Source organism: Chelonoidis abingdonii, chromosome 11 (genome assembly GCF_003597395.2).
Source record: "Chelonoidis abingdonii isolate Lonesome George chromosome 11, CheloAbing_2.0, whole genome shotgun sequence".
NCBI classification, from domain to species: domain Eukaryota; kingdom Metazoa; phylum Chordata; order Testudines; family Testudinidae; genus Chelonoidis; species Chelonoidis abingdonii.
This window is the reverse complement of record NC_133779.1, coordinates 41,456,683-41,472,303: the sequence shown is the minus strand read 5'-3', so window position 1 is coordinate 41,472,303 and position 15,621 is coordinate 41,456,683. Positions and strand designations below refer to the sequence as shown.

At 50.5% G+C, this 15,621-nt stretch overlaps 1 protein-coding gene across 3 annotated transcripts in view; it reads right to left on the bottom strand.

Annotated features, from left to right (window-relative positions):
* Positions 1-13,919, bottom strand: part of HOMER3 (homer scaffold protein 3) — a 33,053-nt gene extending 19,134 nt beyond the window's left edge. Inside the window, exons 1-2 of one of the 3 annotated variants that reach the window (XM_075070949.1) lie at positions 13,179-13,919; positions 940-1,056 (exon numbers count right to left, since the gene is read on the bottom strand). In XM_075070949.1, coding sequence (XP_074927050.1) covers positions 940-953 — 14 coding nt within the window. In that variant the 5' untranslated portion in view covers positions 954-1,056; positions 13,179-13,919. The remainder of the gene's footprint in view (positions 1-939; positions 1,057-13,178) is intronic. The other 2 variants (XM_032782788.2, XM_032782789.2) reach the window with 2 other exon arrangements.
* Between the last annotated feature and the right edge of the window lie 1,702 nt (positions 13,920-15,621).

The following is a 15,621-nucleotide window of genomic DNA, read 5'->3' as shown; positions in this document are numbered from 1 at the left end:
TTGAGCACAGAAAGTGCCTCCCCTTCTACATGTCTCTTCCTCCCAAGGCTCATGCACGGGCCATGCACCCTGCAGCAAAGGTCACATCATGGGATTAAAGGTAGGTCACGTAAGAATGAATGGAACATTTCACCACAGCCAGAGCATGGAATCAGCTGCTGCAAGAGGCTGGCGAGCCACAAGCCAGGGCTGGATTTATGACTAGTAATATACAAGCTAAACTCAGATCTCAGGCTTCAGGTCATGACTTGAGCATGGCAGGACATTTGTCTCCGTAAGGCAGTAGCCCAGGTGCATTAGGGCTTGAGGTCTTTTTCGGCATTCCTTTCAGACCTCAGGCACTGGCCATTGAAGGTAGGAGCCTGAGCGGGTGAACTTGAATTCAAGCTGATACATCCTACACGCCAAGGCATGAAAACAGCTGGTGCAGCCCAGATACGACCCCTGTAACCCACAAACTTACTTTCCTGCCCCCAGCTGAAGATCTCACGGTTGCAGTGAGCCAGCCTGCCCTTCCAGCCAGAAAGGGCCAAGCCCACCACTGTCGCTGAGGCTTGAGAGTGGAGTACACTGCTACCCCTACTCCCCAGTTGAAGCTCTTCTCCTGTTGCCCAACCCTGGACTCAGATCCCTCGCACAGTAGCACATCACGCTGAGCCTGGGACTCTAGCCTGCTCGTTCCAAAGGGAGCTTTGGGATTTCCCTCTGGCCAGTTCGCCCCGCCCTCCCCTGATGTATTTTCCTAATGAGCCTCAAAGTCCCTGGTCTTCTGTAACTCATGGTGCATTTTATACACAGCTCATGTGCGGGGGTAGGGGACCGAAGTCCTGCCCTTACCACTTTGAGGCACAATTTCCAGTGGGTGGGAAACTAACAATCCTATCCATTGATCCCAGACCCCAGGGCAAGGAGCAGCCAGAAATAAAGGGAGCTTGTTACCTAGTTGTTGACATTGGTTAGTAACGGCTGGACAGACTATTAGGTAGTGAAGTTAGTTTGCATGAGTCTTCCAACAGCTTCCTCGATCTTGGTTTGACCTCCTCAGTGATTCATTTCCTGGCAATGGAAAAGTCAGTCATTATTTGTAACCTGGCACAGAGAGTGCCTAGTCAGGCAGCATTTAGGAGGCTCACTTGGTCCCAGTCTCTCTGAGTCTGTAATTTGTAATGAGTTCTCGTCACTGGACACACAGTCCGGCTTGCAGTGGAAGCCACAGAACTCAGAGTAACCGCCCCTGTGCCAGCAGCAGGAGCACAGGGGCTGCTCTGGCTAGAGTTGCTCTGCTATTTTTATGTAGCAAAGTGCTCTGGCTAGAGTTGCTTCCCCGTTGATTTTGGTTTCACAACCTCTGGCAATAAAGTGCCGGGGACAAACTGGAGTGAAAAGGTTGGATTAGTTCCACTGGTGTGTCAGTAATGTCGCTGGCTCTGAAATGAGGTTTGGTCACTTTTTTTTGGCCAAGAGATACCCTTCCCCTCCTCACACCCTCCGTGAGGCTGCGATCCAAATGGAAACCCTCCCACTGACTTCAGTGGGTTTTAGATAAAGCCCAGATCCACACCAGATGTCCCTGCACAGTGAGTGCCTCCCCAGAGAGAGAACGGTGCAGTAGCTGGGTGGCCGTGAGCCTCCCCCAGTGTGCAACTGACATCATGGACCTCTTCAGAGCAGAGCTCAAGTCAGCAGGCCCCAAGGCTGTGAGGAACCTTAGTCATGGCTTTCCGCAGCTTTTCAGATCGGATGGAACACGGGAGATGTTTATTGTTGCTAATTTTTGTCAATCAGAAACAGGAACAAACCACCCTCTGGTGCCTGCGGGGTTATCGTCTGCAGCACTTGGTGTGCCACAGAAAGCACAGACAGCAAAGCAGCCAGCCCGCGAACCACTACCCTGGGGGGAACCCCTCTACAGGGCAGAGGGGAGGCCAGTTCCCTGGGGTGTTCAGTCCTCAGGCTCTCTGCTGAGGGTGGGGGTCGATTACGGCTGGCTTTTACTGACTGAAAACTACCAAAAATCTTTGTATTGATTGCTCCAAGATGGGCAAGACTCAAGGGACAATAAGATTGGCTGCTGATGGTGTAATTGTGAAACAATAGCCGCATAGGCCAGCATTACTTTGCCTCCTGCAGATCCCAAGGAAAGGGGAAGAAACCGGCAGGGGAATGCCGCGTAGGTAACAGAATGGACCAGTTCCAGTGCGCTGGTCATTTCACACCTTTTCTTTGCACTGGCTTCCCCAGGCAGCCTCCCCCCCAGTACACTGCTCCAGTCCTGCATGCTCTGCATTGGATTAGGCACTGCGCAGGTGCCATGCTATGGAGGGGCAGTCTGGGACTTCCTGCTCATGGCTGTTGCCTGAGCTCCACTAATGTGCCAGCTGATGCCCTAAGGTCTTTCCTGGAGGCTAGAGCTACCAGACTTCGTACTAACAAGGAAAGTTGTCTGTCCCTCCAGGCAACACAGGCCCAAGCTTCACTGACTCCCCAAACCGGCCGAGTACCAATGACCTCTGATGCTCCCCATCTGAACAGGTGACAAGTTGGCTGCTCCTGCAGCATAGCAGGGGCTGCACCTCGAGGCACATTTACCTGCATCAAGGCAGTTTCCAAGGGGCTGAGGAAGCAGAACATGCAGAATCCAGGAAGCTGTCTTACCACCTGGCTCCTCTCACTTAAGCTGGGAACAGCAGCCTTACATTTGCATGTCCATTTGGGATGTGGTGGCTAAAGCACATGGCTGTATGCCAGGACTCCTCAGTTCTATTCCTGACTGTGTGGCCATGGGTCCAGTCCCTAACCCTTTGTGTGCCTCAGTTTCCCCATTTGCAAAATGGGGTTAAAAACACTGTCCTATCTCCTGGGGAGGCTCCAGTCACTCATGCACCTTCAGGCCATCAGCTGGAAAGTGCTAATGAAGGGGTAACGGTTGCATGCGTTGCATTCTGGGATACCGAGGACACTTCGCCATCCTTCTCCTCCTGCTAGAAAACAAAACTAACTTGCACACTGCACGACAGTGGTAATATTTGGAATCTTCTCCCTCTCCAGCACTCAGACTTTCCTCCACCTCTGTTAATAGGAGCCTGCTTCCTGGAATGGGGGAGCCAGTTTAATGGGCCAGGATGCTGCTTCCTACCCCTAAGTACCCAAGCTACAAATAAGCCACGATGCCTCTCTGGCACATGGACAGCACTCTAGGAAGTGGCTGCTTGGGCTTTGATTTCAAAGCTCACACAGTTGCCTCCAGCTCTTCTAGTTCTCTATAGTTCATGCTCCAGTACAGTGCAGAGCCCAAGGCCAGGGCAAGCTTCGTGCTCAGTTTGGGAGCATTACAGAAATGCTTTGGTTAGTATGTCTCTCTCATCAGCAGCACTTCCCGCGCCACAGGCCCCTCTCCTGGTGCTGGAGTTGTTGGGGGAGGGGGCTTCTCTTCACCCCAGCAAATAAGCGGGTAGAGAAATTCATTGTGGAGGACTCCAGCTGGCGGATGAGACCAGCCTCTTGGGTTTTGCTTTTTTGTTCAACAAGACCAAAGCAAGAGCTGAGAAACAAAAGCCTTCCCAGCGTCTGAGCGACAGAACGAAGCAGGGAGAAACAAATGACAGAAAGAAAGAGAGGAAGGAAACAGACTCAGCAGGAAACTGAAAGGGAGAGAAGACAAAAAGAGGAATAGGAACCGAAAACATGCCAATGAGAGACACCAGCTCTGGGGAGGTCTTGGTGAAACAGCCAGTGATGTCCCAGGACCTGAGGGCGAACCCTCCACGGGTCACACAACAGTGACTTAGGAAGGGTTAAGTGGAGACCATTTTTTCTGCAACTAAGCACCACCACGCTGCCTGACACAAGTCAGCGCAGCTGACAGTGTCTGCTCAGGAGAAGCCCAGACAGGAATAGCAAGGAGCAGGGAGGCTGAGAGGCACTGGTAGGGCGATGCCTGAGAACCCAGAACTGGAATAGCAGGGGGGCTGCAGTTTAGGGCTGCGGGGCAGCACTGCACAGCACCTGTCTGCACTCTGCTCTCCTCTGGCCAATGCCATCGATCTCTCCTTCCACGAGCACCACAAACCATTTAAAAATAGCCTCCAAAGTGCCTAGGATTGGAATGGTCAGGTTGCCTGTTGCCCCACCCTCATTTTACATGGCTATACGTGGATGTCACACACATCAGTAAATGCTGACAGTCCCTTTCAGCGTGGCAGTGGAAAGGACTTGTGTAAAGTCACGCACACCCCCGTCCGCTTCCCCCAGGGCCGACCCCTTGCTGATCGTTAAGAGAGAAGCAAAGTTAAAAGACAAAGATCTGGCTCAGACTGAGACCGATCAGTGAGTGCCTGATGATGGCAACTGGAAAGGATCCAGCCCCTTTGTGCTGGTTTTGGCCCCAGCCTGAGGGGGAAGGGAAGAGTTTACTTGTTAAATGTCCCACTATTAGTTTAAGATGAGCTGCTGTCTGATGAATGTGTTTTACCGTCCTGGCTGCAGGGAATCCAACCAGCCACGCTCCTGGGCAGAAAAAGAGGTGGTCTAGCTAATCTAGCAATTTCTAGTGTGCCCATCACCATGGAATCAAGGCACCTCACACAAGAATTGCAGCATCACAGTGCTGTCTTAAGGCAGTGTTGTTTTCTCCTCTTGCAATGAGATCTTATCCTGAGGGAGATGCCTCCAGGAGGAAAAATCCACTCACTGAGATTGACTGTCTGGTGTTGGGAGGAGACTGGCGATTTGGGCAAGGAGATATGGACCCATTCACCTCTGAGTCATAAGAACATAAGAACAGCCACACTGGGTCAGACCAAAGGTCCATCTAGTCCAGTATCCTGTCTTCCGACAGCGGCCAATGCCAGGTGCCCCAGAGGGGATGAATGGAACAGGTAATCATCAAGTGATCCATTCCCTGTCACTCATTGCCAGAGTCAGTTACTGATTTGAACCTAGGCCTGACTTGGTCGGCTCACTAAAAGGCAGTTTATATGAAACTATCTGCTGGCCTTATTGCCAGCTAGGTTCTTATAGGGCTGCCATCACCTCAGTGTCCGAGTTCATTTCCTGACTGACTGGTGCCCACATCACAAACACCAGAGCAGCTAATCATTGGTGTGTTGCCTTTGCTGGTGGTCTCGACAGAGGAGCTAAGAATTGAATGGGCCCAAGAGACTGAATTCCCTCCAGCCCCTAGAGGTGAGCCCTTCCATGTCAGGACACAGGGTACAGTGCGAGACGCATGCCCAGATGTCTGCCATCCCAGGGACAAGGAGACAACATTGATTTCTAGTATCACAGGGGTAGTTATGTTAGTCTGGATCTGTAAAAAGTGACAGAGTCCTGTGGCACCTTATAGACTAACAGATGTATTGGAGCATGAGCTTTCGTGGGTGAATACCCACTTCGTCAGGCACACCTGACGAAGTGGGTATTCACTCACGAAAGCTCATGCTCCAATACGTTTGTTAGTCTATAAGGTGCCACAGGACTCTGTCGCTTTCTATTGATTTCTAGGACTCCTGATCCAGCACTTTTACCAGTGCTGCATTTACTGAACAAGACAAAACCTGGAAAGGGTTAAAAACCAATGCTCACCCCTCTATCCTCTAATAATCATGGCATGACTGAGCCCTGAGTGAAAGCTGGGTGTCCAGTCCATCCAGGACAACGCGCCCCCGCCCCTCCTTTGGCAGCTTCTCCTACAGGCCCATTCAGAAAGGGTATCTTTTTAAATAGCCCTTGTCACGGAGTCACTGGGCGATGCTCTGGAACTGCTCCCCACTAAGCCAGTCAGGACTTTGGGGAGCCTCCTCTCCCTTGGAGCAGACTTGTTCAGGGCAAGAAGCTCACACGTCTTCACCTCCTGGGTCTCTCCTTGGAGCATTCAGCATCCTCTGCCCCTCCGTGGGCTTCCCACAGCGAGCCCACCCAGGTGGGGTCCTGGGGAAGCCACAGGGTTCTGCACCCCCACTTTGCAGTCAGACGTGACTCTCAGCCAGCAAAACAGAGGTTTATTCGATGACAGGAACAGGGTCTAAAACAGAGCTTGTAGATACAGCGAACCAGACCCCTCGGCCGGGTCCATTCTGGGGGGCAGTGAGCCAGACCCCTAGGTCTGCACTTCACTCCTTATCCCCAGGTAGCTCCAGACTAACCAACCCCTCCAGCCCCTCCTCTCTGCTCAGCTCCTTTCCCGGGCCAGGAGGTCACCTGATCCCTTTGTCTCCAACACCTGCAGTTGGCACCTTTGCAGAGGAGGGGCCCAGGCCATCAGTTGCTAGGATACAGAGTGCCAGGCATTAGGTGCACTGGCCCTTTGCTCTGCCAGATACTTAAGAACTGCCTAGGGGACACTGAGGCACCAACACAGTGTTCAGAGCAAACATTAAGAACAGTCCCAGTTTGTCACAGCCCTGACCCAGTCAATTCAGACAATGAAACTGAAACACTCCCACATGCTGGAAAAGGAGAACCCAATTCCCAGTGAGGGCCCCACAAAGAGAGGCTGCAGCTGCTCCTTCTTAGGAGACAGCACAAAAGATCAATAGGATGAACTTACTGAGCAGAGGGATCGAATCAAATCCCAGTCAGACCCCATGCGGTTTAAGTAGTGTATGCATACATGAATCCCTATCTCCAGAGGCCCTCCATTTCCTTTCCTCCTCCCTCTACCCCACCCCTCAGTGCACACTCACAGAGAAATATCTGACTTGCGCCCCTCCTGAGCCTGCCCCAGGAAAGTCTGCGTGAACAGGTCTGTAATGGATGCACTGGTACAGATCTATAGAAACACACACATCACAGATGCAGGCCTGGCAGGCTACAGCAAGGCAACATTCACACTGGTAACCGAGGAGCCTGGCACAGCCACTGGGGAGCTCAGCTCTTGAGCCTGTTCCTGATTCAGAGCCCATCATTCATCTTCATCATCCCAAGGGATTGTTTGAGTGAGCACTCACACACACCTTCACACGCTTCCAGCATGCAGCAAGGAACCAAAGGCTGCGGATGCCTTTAATCAGAGCAGCTCACAGTGGTCACTCATTAATCCTCATTATTAGAGCTACTCAGCTGTTTTACAGGTGTGGAAACTGAGACACAGAGGGGCAGGGACTTGCCCCAGGACATAGGAATCAGTGGCAACGCTGAGATTAGAATTTACTCCCTTTCTAAGCACTAACAACATTTGCTAGCACCTCTTTCCAAGATGATGATGATGGTGCAAAATCCTACAAAAGAAGCGTTTTCCCATAGTCAGGAATAAACCAGGTCAGATAAAGCCTGTTCAGTAGCATTTATCTCTGGAGCTGAGTTTTCAGTGCAGTAGCATCTCCAGTGCTTCTCACAGGTCATTCTCTCTGTTCTTTCTTTTTTGACACAATCCCTGCTGCCTAGCAGGGTCTAGGGTGACCAGACAGCAAATGTGAAAAGTTGGGATGGGGGTGGGGGATAATTGGAGCCTATATAAGAAAAAGACCCAAAAATCGGAACTGTCCCTATAAAATCGGGACATCTGGTCACCCAAGCAGGGTCCTAGCCCTGCCAGAGGCCTTGGGGAAAGGCTCTTTCTTCAGTCAGTGCTCCGCTCTCTCAGGAGTGCAATCCAGTGCAGTGCAGGCAGCAGCAATCTGGGAAATTCCTGCCTGACATTTCCAAGATCTCTCTTCAACTCCTCCTGCAGCTGTGGATTCCTAACCACAAGGGCATGTGTTAAAATGCAGCCTCCTGCCAAGGCTCATGGGGTGGGGACTGGGTGGAGATAGGGAGGCAGGCTCTTATTGGTTGCTTTAGATCCTCTGTTGCATCCAACGGGTTTCTTTGGTGGGTGGGAACAAGAGGAGGGTGCAGAGAGCCGTTCCTCCTGTCTACTACAAAGCTGCCTTTGGCTCAAGCTTTCTTCTTGCTATTCACTCCCTTTCATCTTTCTCCCTGTCCTTTCCCTGACTGTTGCACGCTCCAGGGGAAGTTTTCCTCTTGGAGGTTCTTTTGTTGTTTGCCATCACTCCTGGCCCAGCAATCCTGCCTGCCAGCCTGTGGCGTGCACGCTTGGTTCATTGAATCGCTTATGTCCTGGTCACCTGCCCAGCCCCCTGCACTGAATGAGTGGAGAGCAGACATTTGTTTTAATCTTTGCACTGGTGATGGTCCTTAACATGGCTGCTCCTTCAAGAGAAGCTGGTGCTTAGTGCCCCCTGTTATAAATTCTGAATTATGTGCATGGGGAGAGGCGGTTCTGCCCAAGATACGATTGTTAATTATGATTTTTAAGAGGCAGATTTGCTCTGGCAGGTCTCGGAGTGAGATTTCTGCTCTGGGGCACTCCAGCGCAAGCCTGTGGGATTTAGAATGAGGCATTTTACCACCAGGGCAGCAGTTGGAAACTGCCGGTGCGAAATTAGGCTGGTGGGGCTCCGCCCAGTTCCCACTGAAAAGGGGGGTCCCTATATGCATCCAGTAACAGGCCCCCTCATTGGCCAGCAGCAGCAGAGATGGGGGGATGGGCCAGGGAGAATGAGATGCACACCTTGCTGTGGCATGCCAGGGCATGGCTGAACCATGCCCATAAATGTGATGGTGCATGCAGGAAGCTTGCCCCCACCACCGAAGCAAGGCCTGTTTGAGGAATCCACGCTACAGGGCTCCTGAATTACCTGCCAGGGCAGGGCAGCTTCTCCTTTCTTAGATGCTGATGGTGTAACATTTAGCCCAGACCTGGGCAGCACATGGGCCTCATGCCAGCCAAAGCACAACACACCTTGCGGCAGGCCCAAAAGGATCAGATCAGCAGAATTATCTGCCCAGATAAACCATACTTGCGCAGCAGCCCCCGGGCCGGGGGGCAGGGAAAGACTCTGGGTTTGTGGCGCCAGCTGCCGATTTCTAGAGCATGTTCCACCTGGGCTGCAGGGTATTTTCATAGCACAGAGAGTAGGATCACTGCAAAAAACTTGTCTTTACATCAGCCCTGCAGGTTGCCAGACCTGGGCTCTACTGGCTGCCAAAGTGAGCAAGCCCAAAGGCAAAGGCCCCCAGGAGAGAAAACCCTGGAGTGATTAAACTCAGGTTCAGAGAGCACCAAAGGTTTCCCAGCCGTTGTGGTAAGGTACGAGAGAGATGGGGCTCCCAAGCTGGGCCTCGGCTCAGACCTTTGCAGAGACGTGTTCATGCCAGCCTCCAGAAGGTGTAGGTATGTTCTGCACTCACTGGAGCATCCAGGTGGACATCAGAAGTAGCACTAAGGGAGATGAGACTTGTGGGTTTAGACGCCCCGTCTCCTCCCCCTTTGGATTGGCTCTGTTCTACGAGATTCCATTTTAAAGCCATCTCCATTAATTACTCACATTCTCATTTCATATCCTAACCGTCCTTTCCCTCCTCCAGCCCTGGCTGTGTTTTCTGGGTGGAGCAACTCATAGGGGAGCAGAGGCAGCCAGGGAAGAGAACCATCATCTAGCTCCGTTCTGGAGTTCAGCCTACTGTCCCGCTGAGTCAGCTAAGAGATTGTGCTTGATGCAGCAGGGACAGGGCCCTCATCCAGTGCTAGTTTGTAATGAAAGAGGTGCTGGGGCTCAAGCTATTTTTTTATTCAAAGGTGCCAAGGCCACGAACTGCCAAGCCCAGAGGTGCCGGGGCTCAGTCCTGGCAAGCCCTGCTGGCGCAAATTAAGCACTGCTCTCCCCTCTATCAGCTCTCGGAACCAGAGGTTTCAATGAGGGGAAAGATTCATAGACTCTAAAGTCAGAAGGGACCATCATGATTATCCAGTCTGACCTCCTGCACTTGGCAGGCCACCGACAGCAGGACTGTTCCATATGAAGTTTTCTCCTGGGGGAGGATGGGATTCTGGTGTATGTCAGACAGATCAAGACCTGGATCTCAGAACGGGAATGTGGGGCACGTGGACTGATTCCTCCTTTCCTTCTCTCCCTCCCCAACGTGCCCTTTTCAGTGCCTTGACTTTTCTCCCCGATGTAGTCTGAAACCCTGCTGACTTTACTGTGACATTGCTTGGGGCGGAGCAGGGGAGAGCCTACAGGATCTCCCACACCTTTCCCCCACTCCATTCCTCCCATCCTTCTAGGCAGGAAAAGCTGAACATGGCTCCCCTCCAGAGCCCATCAAAGCTACTCCTAGGTTAGCCGGGGGCAGGGCCGGCTTTAGGAAGTGCTGGGCCCAATTCAAACAGTTTCGACGGGGCTCCGGCAGGGATGACTAAAAAAAAAACAAAAACCCAACCAAAAAACCCCATGTGGGGGGCTTGTACTCACTCAGTGGCACTCTGAGTCTTCGGCGGCACTTGGGCCATAGGTCCTTCACTCACTCCAGGTCTTCGGGGGCACTGAAGGACCTGCTGCCGAAGTGCCACCGAAGACCCAGAGCGAGCAAAGTAACCGCTGCCGAAGTGCCGCCGGGTGAGTAAAAAGTAAAAAGGCACCTCTAGCCAGGGAAGGGATTCTCACTGAGAGCGGGGCCCTCTTAGGCGCAGGGCCCGATTTGGGGGAATTGGTGGAATAGGCCTAAAGCCGGCCCTGGCCGGGGGGCGAGTTAAAAGGACGTAGACTGATAACAACCCATGGCGCTCCTTCTCCCCAGGGCTCAGGTAGCTGCCTCTAAGGGCCTGGCTGTTCTAGCCACTAGATCACACGTCCTTCCTGATCTGGGAATACAATCCAGGAGTCCTGACTTTCAGCCCCTGGCTTTAACCACTAGAGATAGTGCCTCTTCCCTTCAGGCTCTCAAGCCCTCTTAGCTGCAGCTTGCTTCCATTCCACACTGCAAACCACTGCTTTGTGGGAACGCAGTGGTGAGAAGAACTGTGGGCCGCTTCCCCCTCTGCAGAATTAGCCAGGAAAGCTCAGTACGAAGAATGAAAAGCGACTCCCTCCCAGCCTGTTTGTAGATAAAAGGCGCCTGAGGAATCCCGGCTGAATATGCTCCAGTATGATTAGCCTGGGGAACATGCCAAGCATGCAAGTTCAGGCACGGGGAAGGGGACCAGGGACACTTAAAGGCCCAGCACATTGTTAAGCATTTCTTCTACCAGAATCCTGTCCCCACTGGGGGCGTGTCCTGAGCAGGGATGACCTGCTGCTGCTGGGTGCCCAGTGTACTTGGCCCAATTACCACGCTGTCCCACACTGTTTCCAAGGTCTCTTGGCTCCTCCTTTGCCACATACAAACCAAGGGGCTTATATGCACAGCAATCCACGTCCTCCATTGGTATGGGTCCTAAGTGCATCTAAGTAATATTTACGTATTCCAGAAAGCGAGAACCATCACAGCAGCTAGTACCACGCGTAGGTGCTGCTGACATGCTGTCTGCACACAGCTCTGCTGATACACCTCAGCCCCGATCTGCAGCCCGCCTACTGTACCAGTCCTGGGCTTCCCATAGAGTATTGCTAATGCCCTCCAGTCCCTAACACTCATCTGTACTCCCACCCATTTCTGCTCATGTGTCTTCATTGCACAGCAGGAGTCACACACAGGGAAGCCTGCACAGCTCGGTCAGTGCTCCTGAAGCATGACCAACAGCCAAAGCTAGGCCTTTCCTCAGCCTGTCCTGGGCTAGTTTGAAATGTGGACAAATGCCCGGTATCGGCTCAGCTACGAGGTGACTGAATTCACTTCCCTTGTGACCCAAGTGACATTTAGAACTAGCTATTTAAAGCTACAAAGGCAATGCTCTAAAACCTACAGTACACCAGAGATACGTTCAAGTTCAGGAATGAATTATCCATGAAAGCTACACCATAAGATATGACTAGAACAAGGTTTACAAGGAAACCTGACAAGTGTCAATGGGGGGTAAGGACTAACTCCTTGCTTAGAATATAAATCAACTAAAACCAACTGGTGGGAAAACATTTCAAGGTGACGCTTTCCTAATTTCTTGGGAATCCAGGGGACTAAACCTGCTGCTGGCTATTCAGCCTTTCCATGTAATTTATGCACAACACAAAGACCTTTCTGCTCAGAAATTCTCTGTGACTGAAGACAGGGGGTTGGGTGGAGATGTCATCTCTACGTTGACTATAATGTTGCTGCCTTGACACTATCATTAGTGTGAAATCTAAGAACACTGACGCAGTGACCACAATCTCAATGTTTTGCATGAGAAGTGGGAACCTTCTAACCAAACTGCACAGCCACTGGGTGTAGCCATGACAGTTCCAGGAAGAAGGATTCATCCCATAGTCCTGGAAAACAAGATGCCAGTCCTAACTTATCCACCCGCTGCACCCTTCCTGGCAATTCCAAGGCTGAGGGTTTTGGGGTCACAATATGGATTGCAGAGATGGTACAGGGAAGCAGGGGACAATTTCTGATCTAAGCTGGCCCAGTAAACCCCACTGACTTAAATGGATTTACTCTAGATTCACACTGAGACTCTGAGATCAGAATTCATGTCTGTGTCCCTTCTGCCACCTGAATCTGTTTCACCCTGTTCAGTCTTTTAACCCAGGCTGCCCAAGAGGGAAATCAAAAACTCAGCAAAAGAAACACAAGCCATTAAAATGTTACTTATTTCTCCTCTAATGTCACACTCAAAGTCTTGGAGAGATTGGCAGGCAGGGGCTTTGTCCAGACCCAGCATGCTTCTAAGTGGCCCAGAAGTGTTCATTACACAAGCAACTTACTCACAGCAGCATGTCAGATCCTTAAAATGACACAGTTGGGGTTTCTTACCAATGCATAAATCAAATACCAGGCTAAACTCCCATTTATATGCCAATGCCTAGTAGCCACTTAGAGTATATTTCACCCCTGAAAGAATTTAGGGGTTATGACCAGAGATTTTCAGTCAAGCTATTTACCCATTTACAAATGTAAGTAGAGTCCACTTTACTGAACACAATAGAAAACGAAATCTCTAACTTCTGGGAAGGGCTGCAAAGGTAGTAGGTGCTTTACTTCACCCCAAACGGCCATTCTGAATTTTATATAAAGCTATGGATCCCCGGGAACCTTTCACCCACACCTGGGTCACATAAAGTAAGTTACAAATCTCTGCAACTCTCTACTTCCTGAACCCCTAAAGGTTAGGGGATTTTATATTTAAACTTGAATTTCTTTACTGCCACTGGAAATCCTGATCCCTTCAACTCTGCTACATTAAAAACACATCAGGTTCTTTCAATTATGAATACAATAAACAACATGCAAAATAACCAAACTGTCAATCTCACCCCATCTCCACCTAAGTGTCAGTTTCTTTCTTCTCTTCCCTTCTTTGGTTGCCTTAGATTCACTCCACGTTTTTATTTATTTTTTCCTTCCTCCTCCTCTCTCTCTCCGGATCCGGATGCTCTTTAAATTTCCTCCGGAATTTCACTCTGAAATCCGCTAGTTTTGTTGTTTGTTCAGAAATGACCTATAATCCCAAAGCATGCGTGGGAGGGGCAGGGGGTGAGAGCTCGGGCAACCTTCCCGGGTGGGGGTTCTCCCCACCAAGAGCTGCAGGCCAGGGGATCCTGGAAAGAACTTTGGAGCACACTTCGCTACTGAAATATTGCAGTCTCTGGCAGGCAGTTTCCTCCTCGCTCTTGTTCACAGGATCCCTTTTTCCCTTCAGCATGGGCAGCAGCCACAAGATTATTTGCTCCTTTTGCAAACCCTTTGCAGCAGTGCAGCCTGCTCCCTGTTATTCCAGCGACTGAGATACCCTGGAAGTTCTTTCCACAGCCCAAAAAGTGAAGCTGCCTCCACAGTTTGTTCCTCTCGGTCGCGATTTCTTTGTTCTCTCTCTCATTTTTTTATCTGCTTCCTTCCTCTGCCAACTGCCCCATCTCGGTCACATTTCTCTCTTCTTTCTCCTCACTTTATTTCCAACGGGTTCCATCTGGCTCAGAGGCACCATCTGCTGGGCGCAGTTGCACTCTGCACCCACTGCAGCACCAAGCTGCTAGATATCAGCCCCTCGCAATGTCCCAACCCCACTTCCCACTGCCTCCATTCCTGGACTTCCTTATGCTATAAAATCTAGTATATAAAGGCTCTGGATCTGTCTAGATTAGGATCAAAGCTGTTTGATCAGCTAGTCCATGTTAAAATACAATTTACCCTTTCTACATTCACATTTTAAAACAAGGGTGGCACCACCATGTTTGGTGATGGACACTTGACAAAATTACTACACTGAGTGATGGACATTGGCAAGGGGTTATGTCATTCAGTCATTCCATTTTTTGAAAAATTACCACAGACCTCAAAATTTTTACCACGGACACGTTGCTGACCCCTGTTTTAAAACGTTGGCTAATGTTTAAAAAAACCAAACTCCACATCTTTTATCTAAATCTAGCCAGAACCTTTCAGAAAGACAGAGCCTGATCCCTCTACTGCCCTGTTCCATGCTCCATCATCTACAGCTGTGCAAAGCAAGTGTGAAACACTGACATTTTAATCTGCTTGCCTTTTACATCCACTTTGCACAGGTGGAAATAGCTGAACTAGGTTTGAAGCAGTGGAGAATGAGGCCCCTAGAGAAAATGTATGAATAAAAGGAAGGTTGGATGGATAGATAAACACACTCGAATCTAGAGATGGGGACAGACAAACAAACAGAAGCACTAGGATCTAGGGATGGAAATGGATTATACAATATTAAAGAAAATAGATCTTCATGCAGGTAGCTTAGCAGTTGCAGTAAATATACTTATTATGATAATACTCAAGTCCCCAGTCAGACCTGGAGCCCCACTGTGCTGGGTGCTGTTCAGACACAATGGGCCAGACTCTTCCCAGCTGGAAGTCCACTGATGTCCCCAGCATTACACCAGGGATGAACTTAGCCCTACATCATTGGATGACCTGCACCTTGTGCGATCATTTGTGCTAGGGCAGAATTATCTTTGCTCAGCTGCAAATGATGAGACACAGAGAAGAGCAATACAATATTTGTCTCCCAGTTGTTGATAAAGAGCACATAGTTATGTCTACACTCCCACTTATGACAGCAAAACTTATGTCGCTCAGGGCTGCTGGCATTCCAACCCCCTTCCTCCGAGTGACACAAGCTATACCGACATAAGCACTTGTGTGCACAGAGCTCTGCCGCCACAGCTTCTGCCGCTTACTGAGGTGGTTATTTTATGCTGATGTGAGAACTTTCTCCTGTCGCCATAGAGTGTTTTCACCACACACGCTGCAGAAGCACAGCTGTATCGGTACAGCTGCGCAGCTGCAGCACCGTATGTGTAGAGATCAGAGGGTACTCAGAGGAAGCATTCTGGATGCAGTACAAACATAGGCCCCTGCGGTGAACAGCAGAGTCTCTGTCGTAGGGACCAAATCAATCAATCAATCAAATCTTGCCTTGAACAGTATCAGCTCCATTTGAGGTGTGTGTGGGGGAGGAAATCAATGGTCTGTTGCAGATACTTTGCACCTATGTTTGCACCTGGGTCTGTGTGTGAGCACACGCACTCACTAGAGCAGGCAACAGTTCTGCAAGTGCACACATTCACGTTTCTAGCAATACATGTGGGGCTGCAGCAGGACAGTATTCCAGGGCTTCTCCGCATCCCCACAAACACAGCTCTGCCAATGCGCTTCAATCTTGATTTATAGCGGTACTCACAGGGCTCCCACAAACCGCACTGCTACTGTGCCTCAACCCCCTACTAGTCT